Source organism: Rhineura floridana, chromosome 4 (assembly GCF_030035675.1).
Source record: "Rhineura floridana isolate rRhiFlo1 chromosome 4, rRhiFlo1.hap2, whole genome shotgun sequence".
Lineage (NCBI taxonomy): Eukaryota > Metazoa > Chordata > Lepidosauria > Squamata > Rhineuridae > Rhineura > Rhineura floridana.
The window spans coordinates 130,200,419-130,225,095 of record NC_084483.1 but is presented as its reverse complement, the minus strand read 5'-3'; the positions used below and the strand labels follow the sequence as shown (position 1 = coordinate 130,225,095).

The 24,677-nt window shown below is 42.3% G+C and overlaps 1 protein-coding gene across 1 annotated transcript; it reads right to left on the bottom strand.

Moving 5' to 3' along the window:
• On the bottom strand, nucleotides 1-23,815 carry LOC133383520 (sulfotransferase 6B1-like). The gene is made up of 8 exons (XM_061624412.1): nucleotides 23,662-23,815; nucleotides 23,285-23,522; nucleotides 16,762-16,907; nucleotides 15,127-15,216; nucleotides 14,270-14,399; nucleotides 9,707-9,801; nucleotides 9,122-9,278; nucleotides 1-7,981 (listed from the first exon to the last, which is right to left on the bottom strand). The coding sequence occupies exons 2-8, from the start codon at nucleotides 23,493-23,495 to the stop codon at nucleotides 7,851-7,853; spliced, it is 960 nt and encodes a 319-aa protein (XP_061480396.1). The 5' UTR covers nucleotides 23,496-23,522; nucleotides 23,662-23,815; the 3' UTR covers nucleotides 1-7,850.
• Between the last annotated feature and the right edge of the window lie 862 nt (nucleotides 23,816-24,677).

Here is a 24,677-nt window from a genome sequence, read left to right as displayed (position 1 = left end):
TATTGATATGCACAAGATTATATAGTTTCCCCAACGGTTACAAAAATGGGGAGCAGACGTCATAAAGAATAGAAAAACATTGCTAGACATAGTAACATCTTACATATGGAAAAATGGGGTGCTTAGGATAACAAAAGCCAGGAACATCTTGCCTTCCTTCAGACATAGGCTTGCATAGTTTATACGACCTTGAGATAAGCACTCAGAGCCAGAGGAACAAAGGATAGATAGCAGCAGGGGAGGTTCGGTTACAAGTGGGATCATTAAACTAAGAATTACACTCAGGTTACATTTCTGCATTTTTAAGCGTATGCGTGTCAAGTTCTACAACCATGTAAATCAGACATAGGCATTCTTTTGTGATACAGTTGGTAACATCATACAAGACACAGAGTATAGATATGCATAAGGAAATGGGAGGGGAACACATTTCCAGTTCAATCAGGCTTTTATTCACTTAGCCACTGGAATGTTTGGGGTCAGGTCATCGGGAAATAAACCGATATCTACTTTATATCAAGTCAGTAATATTTCCATACCCAACAAACTACAACTCCTGTCATTGGCGCAGCTTGTTAAAGCTGATGGGAGTTGTTCAGCAACATCTGGAGGGCCAGCAGTTTTTCTATACCTGCTGTACAGTGTCCTTCACTTCTCAGGGTCTTCATATCCAGTTAAATGTGTGTACAGTGAGGCTGGATTGTATTAAGATGAGAGGAGGATTTTGTTTTCCAGAGGTGCCACCAGGGCCGGTGCTATCATTAGGCCAACAAGGCAGCCGCCTAGGACGCAGACCTCAGAGGGGCGCCGTACTGACCTTTGAGGGGCACAGTTTTATACAGATTAGTTTTTTTAACCCTTGGAAAAAATGCAACTAAAATAAATTTAGAAGTTTAAAGTGTTGTGCTTTTCATTTTTTCTACAAGACATCTGTTTTGAAAATTGAAGTTAGCAATTTGGGGTGTGTGTGCAAGTAGTTAGCCTTGCCTAGGGCGCAAAATAGCGTGGCACCAGCACTGGGTGCCACAATAGCTATACAGCAAAGGGCTTCCCTCCTTAATTCAGATTACTAGAGGTCACAGCAGGAACTATGCAGCTTAAGATGTCCTTGTGCAGCTGCTTCCAGACACATCCAGATAATACAGAGGCTGTTTAGCTAGATGTCCATGAATGAAGTAGACACACATACACACACTGACAACAGAATTAGCTCTTTGACAACAGAATCCAACCACTCCTGAAGAAACCTAACCTGGACCCGGAAAACATTAACAATGTTAGTGAGTGGCTAACATTTTTTTCCTGGAAAAAGATGCTCAAGGGAATAGTGGCCAGTCAACACCCGTCACTCCTGGATTCAACTGCTTTTTTGATCCCTTTGAATCAGCCTGGCTTTGACACACAATCTGCTTTGGTTGACCGATGGGATAACTTTTGCTGAGAAAGCAGATGTGTGGGTGGGACTGCTGAATCTCTTGGACCTCTCATGGTTTTCTAGAGCATGGATCATCAGGATAAGCCTTCTAGATAGGCCCTGCAAGCTGGTTGTGGGAGGCACTGCTTGGCAATGGTTCCACTACTGCTTGGAGAGCCAATTCAAGAAGATTGGGCTCTTGCTTGACTCCTTTGCAGTTGTGATTTGAGGTTCTGCATGGTTCTTTTCTTTCCCCCATGCAGTTTATCATCTACATATCATTTTCAGTCCAGGGACTGCATTCCCTTCTGGGCAACTTTCCAGGGGTCCCTTGCCAATGGTGGGTGGGGCCAGAGTCAAAAATAGATGGAACAATGAATGTAAATGTTTACCTTTCTACAGTAAGCTCATTTATACACCCACTCACATATCTCCCTTTAGCCTCCATTCAGGCAAGCCATTATTACCAGAGTTCCATCATCACCAGAGTTCAAGGACACATTCCAGCCAGGCAGAATCACTCAAGGAGGGTGTGCAGCAAGGCTGGGGAAGGGTGTGGCTTGAGGAGAGAGAGGATGTGGCTGGTGAGAGGGGTGTGACCGATGAGAGGAGTGTGGCCTGGAGAGAATCCCAAGAGTGAGATAGAGAGACCGGGAGGGCCACATTGAGTGCCCGGGCCTGAGGTTTCCACTCTGATATACATGAAACTGCCAAGAGGGGTCAGGTGGAGATTTGAGTTGAGGTGACATCAGTATATATATTTTGGGAAATCAGTGCTTGGGCATGGTAATGGCCTGGGTGAATTTGAATAAACTGAGACTCAATCCAGACAAGATGGAGGTAGTGTTGGGTGATTCATTCATCCAGGCAAATTATGTTTGACCTATTCTGAATGGGGCTGCACTCCCCCTAAAGGATCAGGTTCACAGTCTGAGGATAGTTACTGATCCAACACTGTCATTAGAGGCTCAAGTGGCCTCTGTGGTTTGAAGCACCTTCCTATCAGTTTCATCTGAAATGACAGTAGCAACCATACATCGCTGGAGATCACTTGCCCAGCTCTAGTAATCTCCCATTTAGACTATTGCAATGTGCTATGTGTCTGACTTCCTTCAAAAACAGACCAGAAGCTGCAGCTGGTCCAAAATAGGACCACAACATTTGGATCAAGGGACGAGGCATTTGGATCATATTAAACCAGTGCTTTTTCAGCTACACTAGCTTCCAGTCTGTTTCCATATACAATTTAAAGTGCTTTGTGAGTTGTTACCTGAAAGATTGCCTTCTTCCATATATGGCTGCTACTAGTCACTAGTACAAGAGGCAGAATATCTCAAAATACCAGTTGCTGGGGAGCAATACCACCTCACTAGTTGCTCCCTTTAGATGGTAGCTGGCTTCTGTAGAAGCAGTTAAGAAACTGATATTGTGGGTACAAGGAACTGGAACACTATGTTCTAACAACAGTTCAAGAAGATGCACAATAAGCTAACGACAAGGCAGTTAATGTCCTTCACTTCATAAACTAGCATCTTGTGCTGTTGTAAGAGAGCAATCTGGTTGTCTGATTATGTTTGCTTCAACTATTGTACTCTAGGAGTGAATGAACTGCTGCAACCACACCCTTATCTGAAAACCTTTTAAAAGGTTTTAACTTGGAGCTCTGAAACTCAAACCCATACCCTTTAAAGTTTGAGATGATGATGATGATGATGATTAGAATTTATTACCTGCCCTTCACCCAAAGGTCCCAGGGCAGGTTACAACAATTTTAAAACAATTAAAAATAGATAAAAACAACCTAAACAAGATAACAGAAGATAGGGTGTTGAAGGCCAGGGTAAAAAGGTGCGTCTTCAGCATTCACCGAAAGTTGTACACTGAAGTCGCCAGATGCACCTTGGTGAGGAGGAAGTTCTACAGCTTAGGGGCTACCACAGAGAATACCTTGTCCCGGGCCACCTCCCCCAAGCTTCTAAGGGTGACAGAATTACCAAAAGAACTACTTCTGCTGATCTCAACACCTGAGAGGGTCTGTAGGGAAGGAGATAGTTTTTCAGATACTTGGGATCTAAGTCATTTAGGGCTTTAAACACAAATGTGAGCACCTTAACCTGGGCCCAGAAATGAACTGGCAACCAATGCAGCTGTTTTAAAACAGGGCCTATATGAGTTCTAAAAGGAACCCCAGCGAGTAATCTGGCTGCTGCATTTTGGACCAGTTGAAGTTTTTGAGTTACCTTCAAGAACAGCCCCACGTACAGTGCATTGCAATAATCCAGTCTGAAAGTTACCAGAGAATGGAGCACTGTGGCCAAGTCTTCTCTATCCAAAACAGGCCAAAGCTGCAAACCAGCTGGAGCTGGGAAAAGGCACTCCTAGCCACTGAGGCCACTTGAGCCACCAGTGGCAGTGTTGGATCAAGGAGTACCACCAGGTTGTGAACCTGCTCCTTGAAGGAAAAGAGCAACCCCATCCAGAACAGGCCATCATCCCACCTCTTGGACATAAGAACTCTGGACACATAACACCACTGTCTTTACAGGATTCAACCTCAATTTATTGATCTTTATTTGCATCCAGTATGGATGTGAAAGTTGGACAGTGAAAAAAGCGGATAAGAGAAAAATCAACTCATTTGAAATGTGGTGTTGGAGGAGAGCTTTGCGGATACCATGGACTGCAAAAAAGACCAATAATTGGGTTTAGAACAAATTAAACCACAACTATCATTAGAAGCTAACATGATGAAACTGAGGTTATCATACTTTGGACACATAATGAGAAGACATGATTCATTAGAAAAGACAATAATGCTGGGAAAAACAGAAGGAAGTAGAAAAAGAGGAAGGCCAAACAAGAGATGGATTGATTCCAAAAAGGAAGCCATAGACCTGAACTTACAAGATCTGAACAGGGTGGTTCATGACAGATGCTCTTGGAGGTCACTGATTCATAGGGTCACCATAAGTCATAATTGACTTGAAGGCACATAACAACAACAATTTATCCAGTCCAATTTATTTATCCAGTCCATCACAGCTTCCAAGCACCAGTTCAACACCTCAGCTGCCTCTCCTGATTCAGATGGAGTAGAGAGGTAGAGCTGGGTGTCATCTGTGTATTGATGGCACCTCACTTCAAATCTCTTGATGACAGCTCCCAGTGGCTTCATATAGATGTCAAATATCATGGAAGACAAGATGGAACCCTGCAGAACACCACAGGATAATTCCCATGGTGCTGAACAGTAGCCTCCCATAACTATTTTTTGGAAATGGCTCTGGAGGTATGAGCGGAACCACTGAAGCACAGTGCCCCCAACCCCTACCGCCTCCAGATGTTCCAGAAGGATACCGTGGTCAACTGTATCAAAGCTGCTGAGAGGTCAAGGAGAACAAGAAGAGTCACATTGTCCCTATCTCTCTCCCAACAGATGTCATCAATCAGGGCGACCAAGGCAGTTTCAGTGCCATGGCCAGGCACTGAATAAGAAAAGCACTGCTGGGATCAGTCCAAAGACCCATCTAGTCCATCATCCTGGAGGGTACCATCTTGACCTCCATGCTGTTTAACATCTATATGAAGCCCTTGGGAGAGGTCATCAGGAGGTTTGGGGCAAGGTGTCAGGAGTATGCTAACAATACCCAGCTCTATTTCTCTGTAACATCTGAATTGGGAGAGGCTGTGAAAGCCGTGGACCGCTGCCTGGACTCGGTGGTGGGCTGGATGAGGGCCAATAAACTGAATCTGAATCCTAGCAGGACAGAGGAGCTGTGGGTTGGTGGTTCCCGAGTTCAGACAATTGGTCAGTTGCCTGCTTTGGATGAGGTTGTACTCTCTCTGAAAGACCAGGTTCGTAGTCTGGGGGTGCTCCTGGATCCAAATTTGTCGCTAGAGGCCCAGGTGACCACAGTGGCTAGGAGTGCCTTTTACCAGCTTCAGCTGGTAAGACAGCTGTGGCCACTTCTGGACCGGGATAGCCTGACCACTGTTGTCAACGCACTGGTAACCTACAGACTGGATTACTTTAATGCACTCTATGTGGGGATGCCCTTGAGGTTGGTCCGGAAGTTGCAGCCAGCGGCGTCACTAGCGGGAGTGCAGGGGGGTGCAGACCTCTGGCACACGCCCTCCCAGGTGCATGGACGAGGGTGGCTGGTCTGGTGCGCGTGCACACATGCACACACACTCACTCACCGCACGCTCCAGGCTGGTGGTGGAAGGCCCGTCCCAGGTTCACCACCAGCGAGCGGGCGCCTGCTGTCGGTCTCGCCCGCCTGCCTCCGAGGAGGAGTTGGCTGCGCCGATCTGGAGCGCTTCTCGGCTCCTTTGCCGGCCAATGGCGCAGGGTGGGGTGGCTCTGGGTGTCACCCCCCTCAGGGTGTCACCCGGGTGCAGTCCGCACCCTCCGCACCCCGGTAGTGATGCCCCTGGCTGCAGCTAGTGCAAAATGCGGCAGCGAGACTGCTCACTGGGGTAGGGTATTGTCAACATGTCACCCTGCTGCTGAAAGAATTGCACTGGCTGCCCATTTGCTACTGGGCCAAGTTCAAGGTTCTAGTTTTGGTGAACAAAGCCCTACACAGCTTGGGACCAGGATACCTGAAAGACCGTCTTATCCCTTATACACCCAGTTGATCACTGCGCTCTGCAGGTGAGGGCTTCCTGCAGATACCATCTTATCCAGAGGTCTGTTCTGCACAACATAGGAAGAGGACCTTTAGTGTAGTGGCAGCTATCCTTTGGAATTCCCTCCCTTTAAATATTAGACAGGAGCCATGTCTGTTATCTTTTCAGTGCCTACTGAAGACCTTCCTCTTTAAAGAAGCCTTTTAAGTGGAGACCTTATCCCAGTCTGCATCTGTGTTGGAACTGCTTTTTAAGATGTTTTTAAACCTTCTTTTTTAAAATATTTTTAATCTTGGAAGATGTTATGAAAGTTTTTTTTAAGAAACATTTTTAAAGATACTTTGTTTTAATGTGTTTTAAAGTTTGCTTTTACGGTGTTTTAAAGTTTTTAGTGCTTTTTTTTTGCCGTCCTGGGCTCTTGCTGGGAGGAAGGGCGGGATATAAATATAAATATAACAACAACAACAACAACAACAACAATAATGATAATAATAATAGGTGCTTCCTTTTGTCTGGCCTGAATCACTTGTCAATCGGTTTCACTGGATGGGCCCGAATTCCAGTATTATGGGAGAGGATGAAAAATGTGTTTCTGTCTACCTTCTCCACATCTTGAGTAATTTTACAAAGCTCTATCATGTCTCCCCTTTACTCTCATTTTCTTTAACATAAAAAGCCCCAAACATTGTACTGTTTCCTCATAGAGGAATTAACATAAGAACATAAGAAGAGCCTGCTGGATCAGGCCAATGGCTGATGAAGTCCAGCATCCTGTTCTCACAGTGGCCAACCAGTTGCCCATGAGAAATCTGCAAACAGGACCTGAGTGCAAAGAGCATTCTCTCCTCCTGTGATTTCCAGCAACTGGCATTCAAAAGCATACTGCCTCCACCTATAGAGGCAGAGCATAGCCACCATGGCTAGTAGACACTGATAGCCTTATCCTCCATGAATTTGTCTTATCCTCTTTTAAAGCAGTCCAAGTTGGTGGCCATCACTGCCTCCTCTGGGAGTGAGTTCCACAGTTTAACTGCGAGCTGCATGAAGAAGTACTTTCTTTTGGCTGTCCTGATGATGTTATGAGAGAGGCAGAAAAACTTTTCTCTATCCACTTTCTCCATGCTATGCATAATTTTATACACTTCTATCATGTTACCTCTTACTCGTCTTTTCTCTAAAATAAAAAGCTCTGAATGCTGCAACCTTTCCTCATAGCTTCCTAAAAAGCTCTGGAAGCCATCCTAGTTTAGATTACTCTGATGTGTGAATCAAGTAATGTCAGTATGGCTAGTAGGAAACCTGATTAGGAACTGTGCAGATTTCAGGTAACATGCACCTAGGGCTTCTGGGACAAAGAAACAGATCCTCCATTTTTGAAAATGTGAAATCCATTAGTTATTCATATCTTTCTCCATTCCAGACACATCTGTCACTCAGCATTTGAAATGTGTCATTTGTTAAACATTTGAGGTGTATTTCAGCTGCTAATCTGTGTCAGGGCTTGAGCTTTAGCCCAATGAGTTTGTCTTTAAAAATGGGAACTAAAATTATCAATATATTTTCCAATTTTTGCAAATTTTCTTTCAGATCTGGTAATTAGTTTCACTCTGTGCATAAGTACAGGTTCACTCTACGCATAATTAAAACTCCTGGAAATATTTTCTGCTTTAAAAAATGTAAATTTTATATTTAATATAAGTACTATGGACATGAAGGGATAACCACCAAAGAAAATTAACTCAAACATGTTTTCCTGCATGCACAAAACCAAATGCATGAGAGATCTATAGCACCATTGCCCTCCTCAGCTTTTACAGTACAACTCATACTTCAACATCACTCCAAGCTTGGTGCTTGCTACAGTCTCCTCAAATTTTCTATCCATTTCTTCATTCTGGCTTTCAGAGAAGACATTCCTCCAGTCACCTATTATGCCTGCAAATATAAAGTATAAGTATAAGTATAGTGCAAGAGAGATGAATGGCTTTTACTTTAATAAGTGCAGTGAATGTTTCCATGACAACTGCAATCCCCTCCCTCATACCCATGTAAAGATAAGAAAGATTCTTGTGGCACCCTAAAAACCAAAAGTGTATGTGTGTGTTAAATGAGGCCCAGCTTTGAGTCCCCCACATCTACTCCCATCAGAAATAGAGCAGATAGGTACCCGAGACGGAATTTTCCTTATGATTGGAAACCCCTGTGGAAGTTGAGCTGGCAAACGGCCGGTGGGGCATGCATGCATGTCTCTGCCCCTCCCCATTTTTAGCCCATACACATTCAGATGAATGCCTGAATGGGGTTGAAGACTATTTGATTCCAGTGAGCTTTTATAGGTTACCATCTTGCAATTGTTGTATATTCCCACTGCTTTTTCAGTCATTGAGAGTGCAACCTTTGCACGTCTGCACAGAAGAATGGCCTGCTGCATTCACTGAGACTTACTCCCAGGCCCAGGTAAGTGTGGATACAATCACAGCCTGAGTTGTTTAGGTGGGCTGATAGTTGTATTGAAGTCTTGTTTTTATTACTGAGCTCTTGTTTTATTTTTCTTTGTTTTTACTGCATACCACTGTGAATGTTTTGTTGAAAGAGGATATCAGTGACATAAATGTATTTATTTATAAAAAAGAAATATCGCTTAATATGATAACAATCTCTATGTGGTTTACATAAAAAACAATGAAAATAAGACAAGAATGCTCAATAAATAAATAGTACATGCATTGGGGGGGGGAGAGACTGTAAACAGAGTCCTTAAATGCAAGAGGTATGGCATCTGCAACTATGCACACCACAGATTCTACATGATGCAGCTGATACACCAAGGAGGGGTGCTTTTTCTCCCTCCATGGAACAGCACTGAAACATACAATCCCCATCTGCAGTCTGGAATGGTACAATCCAGGGAAAATGGTCATACGATTCTACTGCATGTATAGATTTGCTCTAAAATATTTAACTCATAGATTTATCTTTCATATTGTATGATATTTCGGAGGAGTACCTAAGACAGTCTCCAGAAAGCAAGGTATATACTTTTGATGAAAGTGATTTAACATATCAGTATGTTACCTTTACGGAAAAGACTCTCGCCCATTTTTCCATGGGTTTCTAGGGATTTTTCTTTCATGGCTTTGAAACTGGTCTTTCCCACAATGGATTGAATATCTTGTTCAGTCACAGAAAAACCAAAGAATTCCGCAATTTTTTTTAGTCCCAAAGTTTCATTCTGAATAAAGGAAAGAAGGGTATCACAATTGAAAAATACTACAACCAAGCCCCCAGTTCCGGTTTCTGATCTTAGTACCGCACAAGAGTTGCAACCAGCACATAACAGTTTTGGCTGCTGCTCAGTTCAGAAGTCAGGTTGGGTTTTTCATACTAGACTAGAAAAATATGGAGCCTTGTTATTTCCAGATGTGAGTTTGCATACATGCTGGAATTGTGTGAATACTCAAATAGTTTTGAAATAGGAACAGGAATGAATTAACAAATCCAAAGGTTGAATTTTAAAAGAAAATATTTCTGTGATGTTTACTGGTCAAAGAGGTAGAGAAGACAAGCAGAAGCCATGATTTAAATCCTATTTTAATTTCCTGGACACTATTTAATTAACACACTCTCCATTAGAAGTTTTATTTTTAACGTAATATTTACCTCTTTTAATTCCTCATAGGTAATAAACATGATGTTTTTGTCATCCATATATTTGTTCCATTCAATAATGTAGTCAAAATAAAGGCAGTAAGGCACTACCAGGAAGAAAACAGAACATTTTGTTCATTTAACAGAGTGCGGCTAAGTCATTGATGAACTTCTATAAAATCTGAATGCATTTTCCATAAGTCAGACTTGCTTATGCAGGATAATGTTTGGAAAGGCTCCATGTGAAAAAAAATTTCCAAAAAAATCTTCCATGGATCTTGTTTGATGATGGCCCTATGTCTTTTGACAATAATCCAAGAAGTCCTTCTTAAGCGAAGTTAGCTTTTAAAAGCTATTTGCTTACTAGCATATGCATTCTGCTCAGCAATGTTTTATAGGTACAGGCGGGCCCCGCTTTACGGCGCTTCGCTTTTCAGCGTTCCACTAATGCGGCGTTGCGCAAATGCGAAAAGTCCCCGTTTTACGGTGCTTGTTCCACTTTTACAGCGGTTTTTCTCGTCACGCACCATTTTTGCGTCATTTTCGCGCAACGCGCACCATTATTGTCTATGGGTTCCGCTTTTCGGCAGCAGTCCAGAACAGAACCTGCCATATAAGCGGGGCCCGCCTGTATGAGTTCCAATGTGGTCCTTTTCATTTGATTGATTTTTCTGTTATGTGAAAAATGTGTAAGCCATCACACATGGCTAAGATCTCTTTTTATTTATTTATTTTATTTATTATTTTATTTATATCCTGCCCTTCCTCCAGGCAGGAGCCCAGGGTGGCAAACAAAAGCACTAAAAACACATCAAAACATAATCATAAAAAAAATAAAAACAGACCTTAAAAATACATTAATACATTTTTTATTTGCTTATGGGGTGACTGCCTGCACATGGAGCACAAAAGGCCTTGACTTGTTCACCAGAACAGAAGTTTTGCATGCCATCCATTCAGCATGGGCTGAAACTGGATGGCATGTTGCCATTTCTATCAGTGGTGAATGAGCCAGGCAATCCATTCGCTATGGATAGGTAGATCTCATCCACTGAAGGGCAACTGAAACTTAATTCCCAAGCCATTAAGTGAAAATGCACCTATGGTTAACATGCACATTTGTTAAATTATGTCAGGGCTGGGCCATGGGCAGCAGTCTGGAGCAAGTAATCAAAAACATCAGGATCAGAGGACAATCAGGAGTCAGGACCATAGAGCTATCGGGATCAGAGGACAAGCCAGAAGGCAGGGCTAGGAGTCAAGACGAGCAAAACCCAAAACATACTAGAAGTCCGATAAACTTTGTTGCTCAAGCAAGGCTCAGCTGCAACTGAATGCCCCTTATTCTCCTTGATCCCCAGAAGGATCCAAACAGGATGGGTGGAGCAGGCCCAGGTCTAGAAAGCTCTTTGCTAAGAAGCTGCCACCTGCAGAGATTTTTCACATGAGACGGCTGCATGTAATTGCTAACACTGCAAGGCTGAAATTATGTGCTTTATCTGATGGTAGCAAAAGGTTAAGTTAAAGCCCAGATAAAATAATTTGATCTGTAACTTTCTCAAAATGGGTTTTGAGGGATTAACAAGGTTTAGAGGCAAATCCAAAATTAGCAGTTTACACTGTCATGTGGAAACACCAACAGAAAAGTGTGTGTGAGTCATGTTTCTGTGTAACTTGAAAAGTTCCCCTGTGGCAAGAAGAATATGCTTCCAAGGGTGGGTAAAATTCATCCATCTCCTTATAGAGGAGACATACACCAATTTCTTCTTGCAGGCAAGCCTGGAGGAGGTATAGTCAGTGTTTCCATGTAACATCAAAAGCCACCTGTAAGGACTCTACTGTGTATTTCTCTTGTTAGGAACAAATTTAAATACCCCCTCCCTTCTCTGGGGGGGGGTGAGCAGGCGTATACCTTAATTCTAATTAGGCACACAAGCTCAATAATTTATTTTACCTGTTAGTGGTCCCGCCAGATACCAAAAGTAAAGCAGACACACAGACAATTACTTGCTTGATCAAGAAAGGGTCTCTAACCATACAGACCACAGTCTGTCAGGAGAGAGAACAAACTTTATTAGCCCAAAGCTTCATTTATATAGATTTCATAAGCAAAACAAGATGCAATGTTTACTAAAATCATAGAATAAAAATACAATATTACCGAATAAAACAAGCGCGTTTTCTTATCCTTTGTTACATTTCTCATAATTCTAAAAAGCGAGAGTTTGATAAATAATTCATACACATGTCAATCTAAGCAGCTTAATATGAGATAAGAACTGAGGAAATGCGAGTAAGAGGGTTAGATTGACATTTGGTGGAAAGGTAAACATGAGGCTTTAGTGTGCTTGTGTCAGCAGTATGATGTAAAACTATGGATTCATTCTAGCAAAGTGTTTAGGAACACTTGTTCTGTTATGCTATTTAGCTACAATGTCAGGGTGTGTATGAAAAAATGAAGCAAGACAAGAGAAACTATCAACAATCAACTGGGATACATTTTATCTTTCCAAGATATTATTATTCCAGCCAGAGAGGCGCCTATGGGTGTTATTTCTCATGGGAAGAAACTGAACTTTGAGTTGTGTTTCTCTAGGGTCCAGAATTCTTTGCAACATTGGTTCTGACAGAAATGTAGGTTCTTTTAAACCACTCTTGACAACCCTAGGCAACTTTTTGGGGTCTAAAATAAATTTATTCCTAACACTCTCATCTTCCCAATAATGTGTAATATGCCATGAAACATGATGTGATCATCGCTGCTGGCCAATAGTGATGTGCTAGAATTCCATCCAATTCAGTTCTGGTACCAAATTTTCCATTAATTCGCTTATTTGCTATCATTACGGATCAGATTTTTATGTAATGATTTCCCATGGCCATTTACAGAAACAGTTTTTTTAAGTATCTCAAAATATTGATATTAATATTTTTATCAATATTTTCTTCAGTGGCGATCCTGGTCCCCTCTCCCAGCTTTGTTGTTGGAGGGGGGTGTCACTTTTTGCACCCTGTCCAGCCCTGATGGGGCATGACACCTGATGCCGGGTGCAGATGTTTAGTCTGCCTGGGGCCATGCGCAAAGCCACCTGATTGGCTCACTTTCATGCCTTTCCCCTTCTCCCGCCCATTGTGGGGTTTGGCAGCACTCACCGACCCACCCATTGGTTTTTAGTGTGGGCTTTGCTGGTCGCCAGCTCACTGGAATAAAATAGTCTTCAACCCCATTCAGGCATTGATCTGAATGTGTATAGGCTAAAAATGGGGAGGGGCAGAGACATGCATGCATGCCCCACCAACCATTTGCCAGCTCAACTTCCTGATCACACTAGGAAGCCGCACAGGAATTTTTCCTTCCAGACATCCTTTTGACAGGGAGGTTGTTTTGCCTGTGTCACACTGGGGGACAATGATGAGTTGGAGTGTTTTTAAATAGGTTTGGTGGGGTCAGTGCTGGATTAGGGAAAAAAGGGGGTAAATGGAAAAAACTTGGTGAGAACCTTGAGGCACCTTGTAGAAGGTAAAAGGGGGCTTCCTCAGACCTGTCTATCAAAGCCTCAAGGCCAATGCTAGGGACAGGGGCCCTCCATGAGGACTGCCCGGATCACAGACTCAATGCCTCAAGACTTGAGTCAAGGGTGAGACTGACATGATTCCCTAGGCACAGTAAATGTGCTGGCAATGAAAGGCCAGGAGTAGCTAGTTCACTACTCTGCGGCCTAGAGCCAAGGTTACTCGCTCAGCTGCTGGAATTAAGTTTCGTACTCAGATTCATAGGGGCCCACACTGATCTTTTACAATTATCTAGGTTCCCTCCGCAGATCTCAGTTTGGACTTAATTCAGTTTTCAGTTTCTATCCAGCTTAATTGGCTTATTCCTCGAGAGGTCATTTGCTTTACTTGGTTTAATTTGGTTCAGTTTGTTTAATTGGCATTAATAAAATGTTGCCCTTTCTTAACCCATATGCTTGGTGTCTGCCTCATCATTTTGGGTGGGTCCAGGTGCAATGTAGCAATATTTCCTTTATCAATATTTCCTTTAAAACTATTGGTATTTCCTTAAAAATATAGATATTAATATCAATATGTTTTAGAGGAAAAAACAGATTGGTAAAAGCAGCAGATTGCGGACAAAGAAGGAACTCGAATCGTTACCAGCCTGTTGGGTCGACTGAATGCTTTTGATCCGGCACCAGTCAACAGATCCCATCCCTACTGGGCAGTGATGTGTGCTGCAATGATGTGTGCCTAGTAATCTGGGGAGAGAGTTAGCAGTGGCCAAAAGGGACATATTTAGGACAAAAGCCAATTCAATGCTATGAAAAGCCCCCCCCCCCAAAAAAAACTGACTTACTAGGAGCAGAATAAAAAACAGTGAGAGAAATGTCAGAAATGTCTGGTGCTTTTTTGTAAAATTGTGTTTGTAAAATTGCAAATCCAGAACTGCTCTAATGATGACTGTGAAACTGCAAACAATTTAAGATAAAGCTGACCTTTCTTCTTCTACTTCTACATTCTATTTCTCTTGTACCTAGTCCAGAATTTAATAGGCTGAATAGAAGAAGAGGCACATACCTTTTCCACTCATAAAATCTGGGAAGAACTCCTCCCAGGTTTGCTGGTCATCAGGAACCAGTTTCATGCCTTTGGCGAAATGGAAGTAAGATACAGCCGTGTCTTTTGGATTCCGAAACAAAGCCAGCATCTTCAAAACGGAAACAGACATTTAAAAAAATAATAATACAGAGACAGACATAACATGTACGCAAAAACCAGGAGGGCACCGTTCAGATCCAAAACAAATAAATAATTTCATATCTTTTTTTAATCAGCAGTATGACCTTTTTAATGCATTTGGACATGAATTAATGTAATGAGGTATGGGGGGGAGGAAGCCTATGTTAATGTAATGAGAAAAACTAGGAGACAAATACCTTTTAAAAAAATAAGATGAGTTCATACTTCATTGTTAGAAATGGTTCTTTGCACATGAGGTCTCAAGTTCAATCCCCCAGAATCCCAGGTAAAATGTGTACAAGATTGCAGCCTTAAGCTGTAAGACTGGGGGAGGCATCTGCTTGATACCTTAAAGAACTGTTGTCAATCAGAGTAAGCAAAGCAGTGGTTTGATTCAGTGGCTGGACATAATGCTAACGCAGTTTAGCATTATTTGAATAAGCTGTACTGAGCCTCCATTCTTGGTAAGGAGACTGAAAAGTTCCACTTTTGGTTTTGAATAAACGACAGTTTCCCATAGTAAGAAAAAACCAAACCTACAGTTTAATGTATCCAGGATCTGAAACCACAGTTTGTTCATTGCTCTATTTTACTATGTAAGCCACTTTGAAACTTTTTGTTGGAAAGCAGTATATTAAATATTCTAATGGATTGATTGATTGATTAACAAAGGAAACTTGAAGGAGAGCACTTACCTTAGCCTTTTTTTGAAAAATAGATTTGGGAATCTTTTGAGGAATGAGATGTGTTTTTATAATTCTTCTGGAAGGTAATGTCTTCATCCTCTTTAGTATCATGATTTAAAAAAAGGAAAGTAAACAATGCTTTATGTGAAAAATAAGACTGTGACACAGTTGCACTATAGGAATAATCCACAGCACGTTAGCCACACTGAAAAGCTGCTTCGTACTTCAGCACACCTTGGAATACTATCCTATTGATCTACATAATCTCAAATTCCTTATCTATGCCTAAGTAAATCTTATTGAATTCCACGTGGCTTACTCCCAGGTAAGTGGGGTTAGGACTGCAGCCTTAAATATTAGGAAATGAGACAACTGAGCGGTGTTACTCTTTCTTGTCCCTGACTGCTATATGCTTTTTCAAACAAAAATGCCCAGTACCAGTTCTGGCTTAGGTTTTGGCAGACTTTAGGAAAGACTGAATTCAAAGCTGGGAAGCCAGCAATATGCATCCGTTCCTCTGCTCATCCCTGTGGCGCTAACATGTCATACTGACTGTATATGTAAGGGGGTGCTCTTTGTACCTCATTTCAGCAAGTGATATCAAAGCAATCCAAGTCCCAAGCACAACAAATTCCCTTGCTGGATTGTATCCACAGTGTTTCTAACTGTTTTTAGGAAAGTTATGAACTCTTTTTAGAATGTTTTGTTGTTGTTGTTGTTGTTGATGATGATGATGATGTGTTTGCTGTCCTGGGCTCCTTCAGGAGGAAGAGTGGAATATGCATCATCATCATCATCATCATCATCATGTCCAACACAGCACTACAGAGACACATCTAGATACTGATGATAACATGTAGAACTATATGGTCACTGAAGACTGGATACAGAAACACATCTGTTTAATTTGCTCTCCCTTTCCATCAGCATTGTATGTTGGGGATGTAGACTGGGAATGCTCTTGAGATCCAGGTCAAACATGGGCATCCCTCTCTGCTTTTAAAATTATCTGTCTGTTACTTGTAGAATACAATATGTGGGACTTGCTGCAACAAAATGTTGCAGTATGGACTGCTTCCTCTTCAGAATTCCAGCCACTCCATTCCATTCTGTTGGTTCTCCATTTTTCCCCTCAACAGTAAATCAGCATTCTGTGCTTACTGAACATGCTCTTGTTTATACATCTGCAAACCTCAGAATTACCCTGAGCATGCTGATACTTTGCCCTAGTATGTGGGCTGTACAGCCTTGGCTATAAGGACCTCAGATAATTAAGATTGGTATATAATACCTAATGCAAAACTGCCTGTGGAGCAGTGCTTTGGTTGAGCTAAGAGTTTTGGTGGGACACAGAGGAAGAGATGATGTCTTAAGGTAAGTAAGTCAAGCTTAGAATGCCAGGCCCAAACATTTTAAATTCTTTTATTATGTTCATCTAAAACTGGCGTGGCTAACCTCTGGCCTTCCAGATGCTTATTGAACTCAAACTACCATCGGCCCCAGCCGGGATGACCAGTGGTCAGGGCTGATGTGAGTTGTAGTCCAAAACATTTAGAAGATGCCAGGTTGGAGAAGGCTGCTGTGATTGTTGATGTCTCTCATGATATTCAAATGGATGAAGCTGTACAGCTTTCAAGTGCTGACCTCAAACTTCCCTGGATCTCCAAATTCAAGGTATGGGCGTATCGATAGTTCATTTTCTTTTTGCTGCCTCTGCTTCCTTTCTTCTTCATCATACTTTCCAGATGCTGATGCCAACTCAACTAAAATCTGACCAACCCAATTAGTACCTAAAGTAATGCAGAGACTACAGTTAGAAAACAGAAAGAGACTCATCATGCCTGCAGTTACATAGACCTTTCATCACATTTGCACTGCCAAGGAAATTTCAGCATAGAATTTGAATGTCTTAATGGTTTTCATATAGGTAAACTGTAACAGTACAATAAATACTGGCAGATTCCAAAAGGTGTAGTGTTTCTTTTTTTTGCAGTTAAGAACAGCTCTTTCACCTGTACTCCCCTCTCTAGTATGCAAGGAACATAGATGAGATGATTATGGGAGTCTTTCCCCCAGCCTGTACCAAAGTGTGATGTCAATAAACCCCCCTCAAGTTATATAAGGGCCCCCAATGGCACTCTGTTGCTTTGTACTTTTCTGTCCTTAAAGTTCTATATCTTCCCATATATGTCTATATTTCTCTAGATCTATGGACTCTGCAAGAAGTGAGGCTGTCCAAACTGCTGCCTGCAGAAGAGCTCGGGATTGTGTTTCTTTGTTAAAGTACATAAGTGGAGGATTTTTTTTTTTTAAAAAAGTTAACCATTTATTATTTATAAAAATGTACAAGAAAAATACACATAAACTAGGCCATCTCTTAATTATTATAAGGTATAAAAGAGTAAGAGACATATTCCCACCCTCAACCCGTAAAAATAGTAAACGAATATGGATTATGGAGGAAAATTAATCCTTTTTATGTGCCTTTAGAGGCTCCTGTGCCTGTAAATTTCATAGACTTTGATCAAAAGGGGGGAAAGTTATAGCTGTTTTTAGATTCCCCATTATAGTGAATGGGAAATACAGAGGTTTATTTTATACAGAATAGCTCAGAACCCAAAACACAAATGGAAACAGAAAATGCAGAGTGAGTAAGAACCAGACTGAAATATTTAAAACGGCACAGATACTGATATAAGGTAAATCTTGAGACTGTGCAAATCCATAAATATGGCGCCTAACCAGCAACCATCCATTAACTAAGCATAGGTGTATAACATTTGTGACCATGAAACTGTTAAGATCATGTCTGAGCTCAATAAAATAGGTCAAACCAGTAGCAGAGATGCCTGAAACTTGGTCACTAAAGTGCACAGCCTAAGACAGAGGTCACCAGCTTTTTGGGACCAGTGGGCACATTTTGAATTTTGAGAAAGAGCTGTGGGGGCCATGGGGGATATGGTATAACTCAAAATGGCTGCTTTGGAGGGCATGGCATAACACAAAATTAAACAGTACTCTCATGGCAAAGCTTTTCCCACAATTGTATTTCCATACTGGAAAAGACTTAACCTGCTGAATTTCTGCCTACCAGACAGATGTTAAAGACACAAATAAGAACATAAGAAGAGCTGGCTGACCCATCTAGTCCAGCACCCTGTGGTCACAGTGGCCAACCAGATGCATATGGGAAGCCCACAAGCAGGACCTGAGCATAAGAGCGCTCTTCTCTCCTGTGGTTTCCAGCAATTGGTATTCAAAAGCATACTGCTTCCAACCATGGAGGCAGAGCATAGACATCATGGTTAGTAGCCAATGATCGCCTTAACCTCCATGAATTTGTCTAATCCTCTTTTAAAGCCACCCAAGTTGGTGAACATCACTGCCTCCTATGGGACCAAATTCCATAGTTAATGCACTGCATGAAGAAATGCCTTCTTTTGTCTGTAAAGTAATACTCAAAATTCTACAACAAAGGCTCTTACCATATACGGAGCGAGAAATGCCAGATCTCCAAGCTGCATTTAGAAAGGGAAGAGGCACCAGAGATCATATCGCAAACATACGTTGGATAATGGCACGAACCAAGGAATTTCAGAAGAAAATCACCCTGTGCTTTATGGATTACAGCAAAGCCTTCGACTGTGTAGATCATGGAAAACTATGGAATGCTTTAAAAGAAATGGGGGTGCCACAGCATCTGATTGTCCTGATGCGCAACCTATACTCTGGACAAGAGGCTACTTTAAGGACACAATATGGAGAAACCGATTGGTTCCCCAAATGGCCTCTCATTTGTAGGGTGTCACAGGGCTCCATCCTCTCCCCGATGCTGTTTAACATCTATATAAAGCTGCTGGGGGCTATCATCAGGAGATTTGGGCTGCAATGTCACCAGTATGCGGATGACACGCAGCTCTCTCTCTCTCATTTAAATCTTCACCGAGGTTGGCTGTAGAAACTCTGTCCAAGTGCCTGGAGTGGGTGAGTGGCTGGATGGGAAGGAATAAGCTAAAGCTGAACCCTGACAAAACTGAGGTACTGTTCGTGTTAGACAAGAGAAGGCTGGGGGATGTTGACCTGGTGCTCAATGGGGTACAATTGCCCCTGAAAGACCACGTCCGCAGCCTGGGGTCATTCTTGACTCCCAGCTGCCCATGGAGGCTCAGGTCTCGGCTGTGAGCTGGGGGGCGCTGTATCAACTTCATCTGATATGGAGGCTGAGCCCCTACCTTCCCAACCATCTGCTCCCAGTGGTGGTACATGCCCTGGTCTCCTCTCGCCTAGACTACTGTAATGCGCTCTATGTGGAGTTACCCTTGAAAATGGTCCAGAAGCTGCAACTGGTACAAAATGTGGCGGCTCGCCTGATTAAGGGCAGCTGCCGGCGAGATCACATTACTCCAGTGCTGAAGGAGTTGCACTGGTTACCAGTTGCTTTCTGGGCCCAATTCAAGGTGTTGGTTTTGACCTTTAAAACCCTGCACGGTTTCGGCCCAGTCTATCTGAAAGAGCGCCTCCAGCATCATCAGCGATGCAGGTCAACATGATCAGCCTCAAAAGACCTCTCCATCCCACCAGTTAAAACAGCTAGACTGGTGAAGACTAGGGAGAGGGCTTTTTCAATTGTGGCCCCCACTCTGTGGAATTCCCTCCCAAATGATCTCCACCATGCCCCCTCTATGATGAGCTTCCGCCGGGCCTTGAAGACCTGGCTCTTCAGGCAGGCTTTTGGAGTGGGTTAGTTTTTATTATCATTGGTTGAGATTTTTTAATGCTCTAATGTAAATTGTATGTTTTTATGTTGTACGTCGCCCGGAGTGGCTGTAGTTAAAAGCATACAAAAACATACAATTAAAATACAATTAAACTATATGCAACCTTAAAACCATGAAACAGGCACTTAAAATAGTAAAAAACAATTTAAAATAATACAGATAATGGCATAAGACAATAAAACAAACCTTGTTGAGCCCAATCCTAAACACCTTCTATCCCAAAAGCCTGTCAGAATAAAAAAGTCTTTACTTGCCGAGGGAAGGATGGCAAGGAGGGGGCCATTCGTGCCTCCCTAGGAAGGGAGTTCCAGAACCTAGGAGCAGCCACAGAGAAGGCCCTATCTTGCGTCCCCACCAATCGCACTTGTGAAGGTGTTGGGACTGAGAGAAGGGCCTCTCCTGAAGATCTCAGGGCCCGGGCAGGCTCGTATAGGGAGATACGGTCTGACAAATAGCCTGGACCTAGGCCGTATAGGGCTTTATAGGTCAAAACCAGCACTTTGAATTGTGACTGGAAACAAACTGGCAGCCAGTGGAGCTGTTGTAACAAGGGAGTTGTATGGTCCCTGTAACCAGCCCCAGTTAACACTCTGGCTGCAGCTCTTTGTACCAGTTTAAGTTTCCGAACAGTCTTCAAAGGCAGCCCCACGTAGAGCACGTTACAGTAATCTAAATGGGATGTAACTAAGGCATGCATCACCATAGTCAAATCAGGCATTTCCAGGAACGGGCGCAGCTGGTGCACCAGTCTTAACTGAGCAAAAGCACTCCTGGCCACCACCGAGACCTGGGCGTCCAAGTTCAGAGCTGAGTCCAGGAGCACACCCAAACTACGAACCTGTGTCTTCAGGGGGAGTGTAACCCCATCCAGCACAGGCTGAATCCCTATTCCCTGATCTGCCCTTCAACTGACCAGGAGCACCTCTGTCTTGTCTGGATTTAGTTTCAATTTGTTCGCCCTCATCCAGTCCATCACTGATGACAGGCACTGGTTCAGGAGCAGGACAGCTTCCTTGGCTTTAGGTGGAAAGGAGAAATAGAGTGGGGTGTCGTCCGCATACTGATGGCACCAAACCCCAAACCCCCGGACAACCTCTCCCAGCAGTTTTAAATAACATGGGGGACAAAACTGAACCCCGAGGGACCCCATAGGTCAACGGCCAAGGAGTCGAACAGGAATCCCCCAGCACCACCTTCTGGGTTTGTCCCTCCAGAAAGGAATGGAGCCATAGTAACACAGTGCCCCCAAGTCCCATCTCAGCAAGGCGGTCCAAAAGGATACCATGGTCGATGGTATCGAAAGCTGCTGAGAGGTCCAGTAGAACTAACAGGGACACTCTCCCCCTGTCTGAAGGTATAAATGAGAGGATGACAGTTGAGAGTGGGAGAGAAGTTGGTTAGTTGAGTTGGTTGGTTTTGGGAGGCTTTTGTTGGGTGGATTGGATTAGGCGGGTAGTGAGGCAGGTTACTGATGACTAGAAACATAAAGAGTAACGCATCTTATGAAACCACATGCTTGTTGACTTTACCTTTAAATAAACTTATTTAAGTATTCCCTGTGTATATAAATAAATATTTCTTGGTTTACCTAAACACCTGATCCTTGGCTGGGTTTACACAGACCAGAAGGGTGGGCAGGGCATTCACCAAGGTTGGGAAACTGTATCAATGGTGGCAGCGGTGAAGAGATAGTGTAACATCATCGGGTATCCAGAGCAACCCAGGGCTGTAATCTTTATAGGCACAAAGATACAGGGTGGTTGAGGCCTGTAAGTGCACCCAGACACAATGTATCAATAAGCCAGGAGGAGACTAAGGCACAGTCTCAGGGCAATATTGTTTACAAGGAGTGTCTGGTGGTGCTGCCTAGCAGTGGGATCTTGAGAGATCTTTGCTAGAGCTGGTGAGAGAACTGTTAAGAGAGCAGGACCCTGAGGTAGGACTGTGACAACGTGGTGACCACAGGAAGGGGCCTGACAAGCGGTGGCAGCAGGTGGGATCCTGACAGTCCTCAAATGGAAAAATGTATCACTGAACACTAAAGTCAGGAACGTTGAGACCATTGTATTCCCAATCTAGGTATGGATGTGAAAGTTGGACAGTGAAAAAAGTGGATAAGAGAAAAATCCACTCATTTGAAATGTGGTGTTGGAGGAGAGCTTTGCAAATACCATGGACTGCAAAAAAGACCAATAATTGGGTGTCAGAACAAATTAAACCAGAACTATCACTAGAAGTTAAAATGATGAAACTAAGGTTATACTTTGGACACATCATGAGAAGACATGATTCACTAGAAAAGACAATAATGCTGGGAAAAACAGAAGGGAGTAGAAAAAGAGGAAGGCCAAACCAGAGATGGATTGATTCCATAAAGGAAGCCACAGACCTGAACTTACAAGAACTGAACAGGGTGGTTCATGACAGATGCTACTGGAGTTCACTGCTTCATAGGATTGCCATAAGTCATAATCGACTTGAAGGTATATAACAACAACATTTTACGTTGTACCCCATTTTGTGATTTATTTTAATGAAAAGCAGGTTATAAATCACCTAAAGAAATACATATATTCCAGGTGCTTGATAAACCCATTTTAGTACCATGAAAACAATAGAAACGGGAGATTTATCAACCCACCCACCCCAGTGGGCTCTCATAATCTTTTTGTGGGCTGCCTTTGGCTTGGTGAGTGTCCAGCTCTGATGTACAATTACCAGTCATTTCTTTGCTGAGAAGGAAAAAAGGTTGAATTCAAGAGTGTTGTCATATTATCCTGTATTTTCACAACCCATTAACTGGATCAGATTGTATGCATGCAAAGACATGACTTGGATGGATGAACCCTTGCCTTGCATCTGATTGTGGTAACAGGCCTATGCAGTGTTTTAAAATGTTTTTTGAGTAACCAGACATTTTAATGACTGCTTTGAATTGCTTTTAAATGTGTTTATGTTACTGTACACCACCCTGATGCTTTCCAAGAGGGCAGGATATAAATATTTTTATAAATAAACAAAAATTGTAATGTTTATGGAACTGTGAACTTTAGTTTCATGCTTATTAAAGTCATTCTTATAGTTAACATGTAGCAGATTTTTAAAATAATAAACAATGAATCCTCATTTTGTGGGTTCTGTATTTCTGGAAATAAATGAAACAGGCAACCCCCCAGCCTAGTCTTAGATACAGTTTTTACTGAAGTAGTTTCAAAAGGAGAACTCATTAAATATTTCACAATTAGGTTTCTGCTAATTGTGCTAATTTCATCATTAAAATGATGTGAGGGTAGTATATAAAAATTACCTTCTTATAAATTTTATACTATAAATGTCTACACGTATAGACATATACACCTGAATGTTCCTTGTAAGACTGAGACACTCACCGGTTTTGGGGTATCCCACTAATATCACATCATCACTCCGAGCTTCGAAGGTGTCAAGCATTTTCAGTGTTTCCGGTTGACACACCAAAATAGGATATAAACCCCCATCATGTAAAAACAGCCGATCCTGAGGAGCAATCTTGTCAGCTTCTTCCATCTTCTTGTCCAGAAATTCTCTTAATCCTTTCTGAGCCATGATCGTGCAGAGCATGAGACTTTTGCACAGGCGGATTGAGATCTAGGCCAATGGTGAAATAAGCAAATATAATTACAGAGCAATCATGATAAAGAATAAGTTGCTGTGCCTGTCTTATAAAACAGAATGTGTTGCTGATTAACTCTCCGTCGGTGCCAGAAGTACAGGAAGAGAAACTCACTTTTTTTCTTTCCCCCTGCACAGTCTTCCGTGTTGTGGCCAATTTGTGCTGAGCCAGGACATTTCTTAGGAAGGGGGGGGGAAGAAATGTTTGTTTCTGAGAGGGAGAAAATTGGCCTGAGGTAGTGAGAGGAAGAGAGGATTCTCTGGTAATGCAGTCAGAGTTCCCTGGATTAATCAAACATACAAACAGAGGAGGGCAGTTTTGGTCATTTCCCCCATGAGGAGGAGTTAGAAGTCAACTTCCAGACTGGGTTTTCTAAGTTCTGGATCTCCAGAGAGAAGCACTCACAATGCCGAAAGTACAGCTAAAAGTACAGCTGTTTTCAGTACACTCATATGCATGCAAACCTGCCACCTCTACCACTCACAGACAGATCATGGATTTTTATTATGCTGTAGAGAATCCTGTCTCAATCGGGGGTTCCCAAGCTGTCACTCATGGACTTCCAGTGGTCCATGAGCTTCATTCAGGTGGTGCATGGCTTGTCTGTATTAATTATTTATATCAATTTTTAATTTTTTAATTTTGCTTTTATTTCTTATATTGTAGTTTACTGTATTATGATTTTAATTCTATGGAATGCACATTGTAATACATTTTGCCACCATACAATGTACCTTGGAATACCCCAAAGCTGCCCAAGGCCCCAATCATTGTCCTTATTTTCTGCCGCTACTTGACCCAGATTAATGTTTACAACTGAGGAAAGTCAAACAATAGCTCCACCAGTTGGCTATAAACTGAAATAACCATGTATTTTTGCAGCTCAATGGACTGCAATGCAGCTCACTTGAATACACTTGGAAGAAAGCACCTGAGATGTTAACATATTTGGGGCTCTGTAACGCATGTCAGTGGCTACTATATTTGTTTTATTAATTATTTATTTTTTACATTTATATACCACCCCATAGCTCTCTGGGCAGTTTACAACAATGAAAAACATTAAAAACAAATATACAAATTTAAAAACACATTTTTAAAAAACAATTTAAAAACACACGCTAAAATGC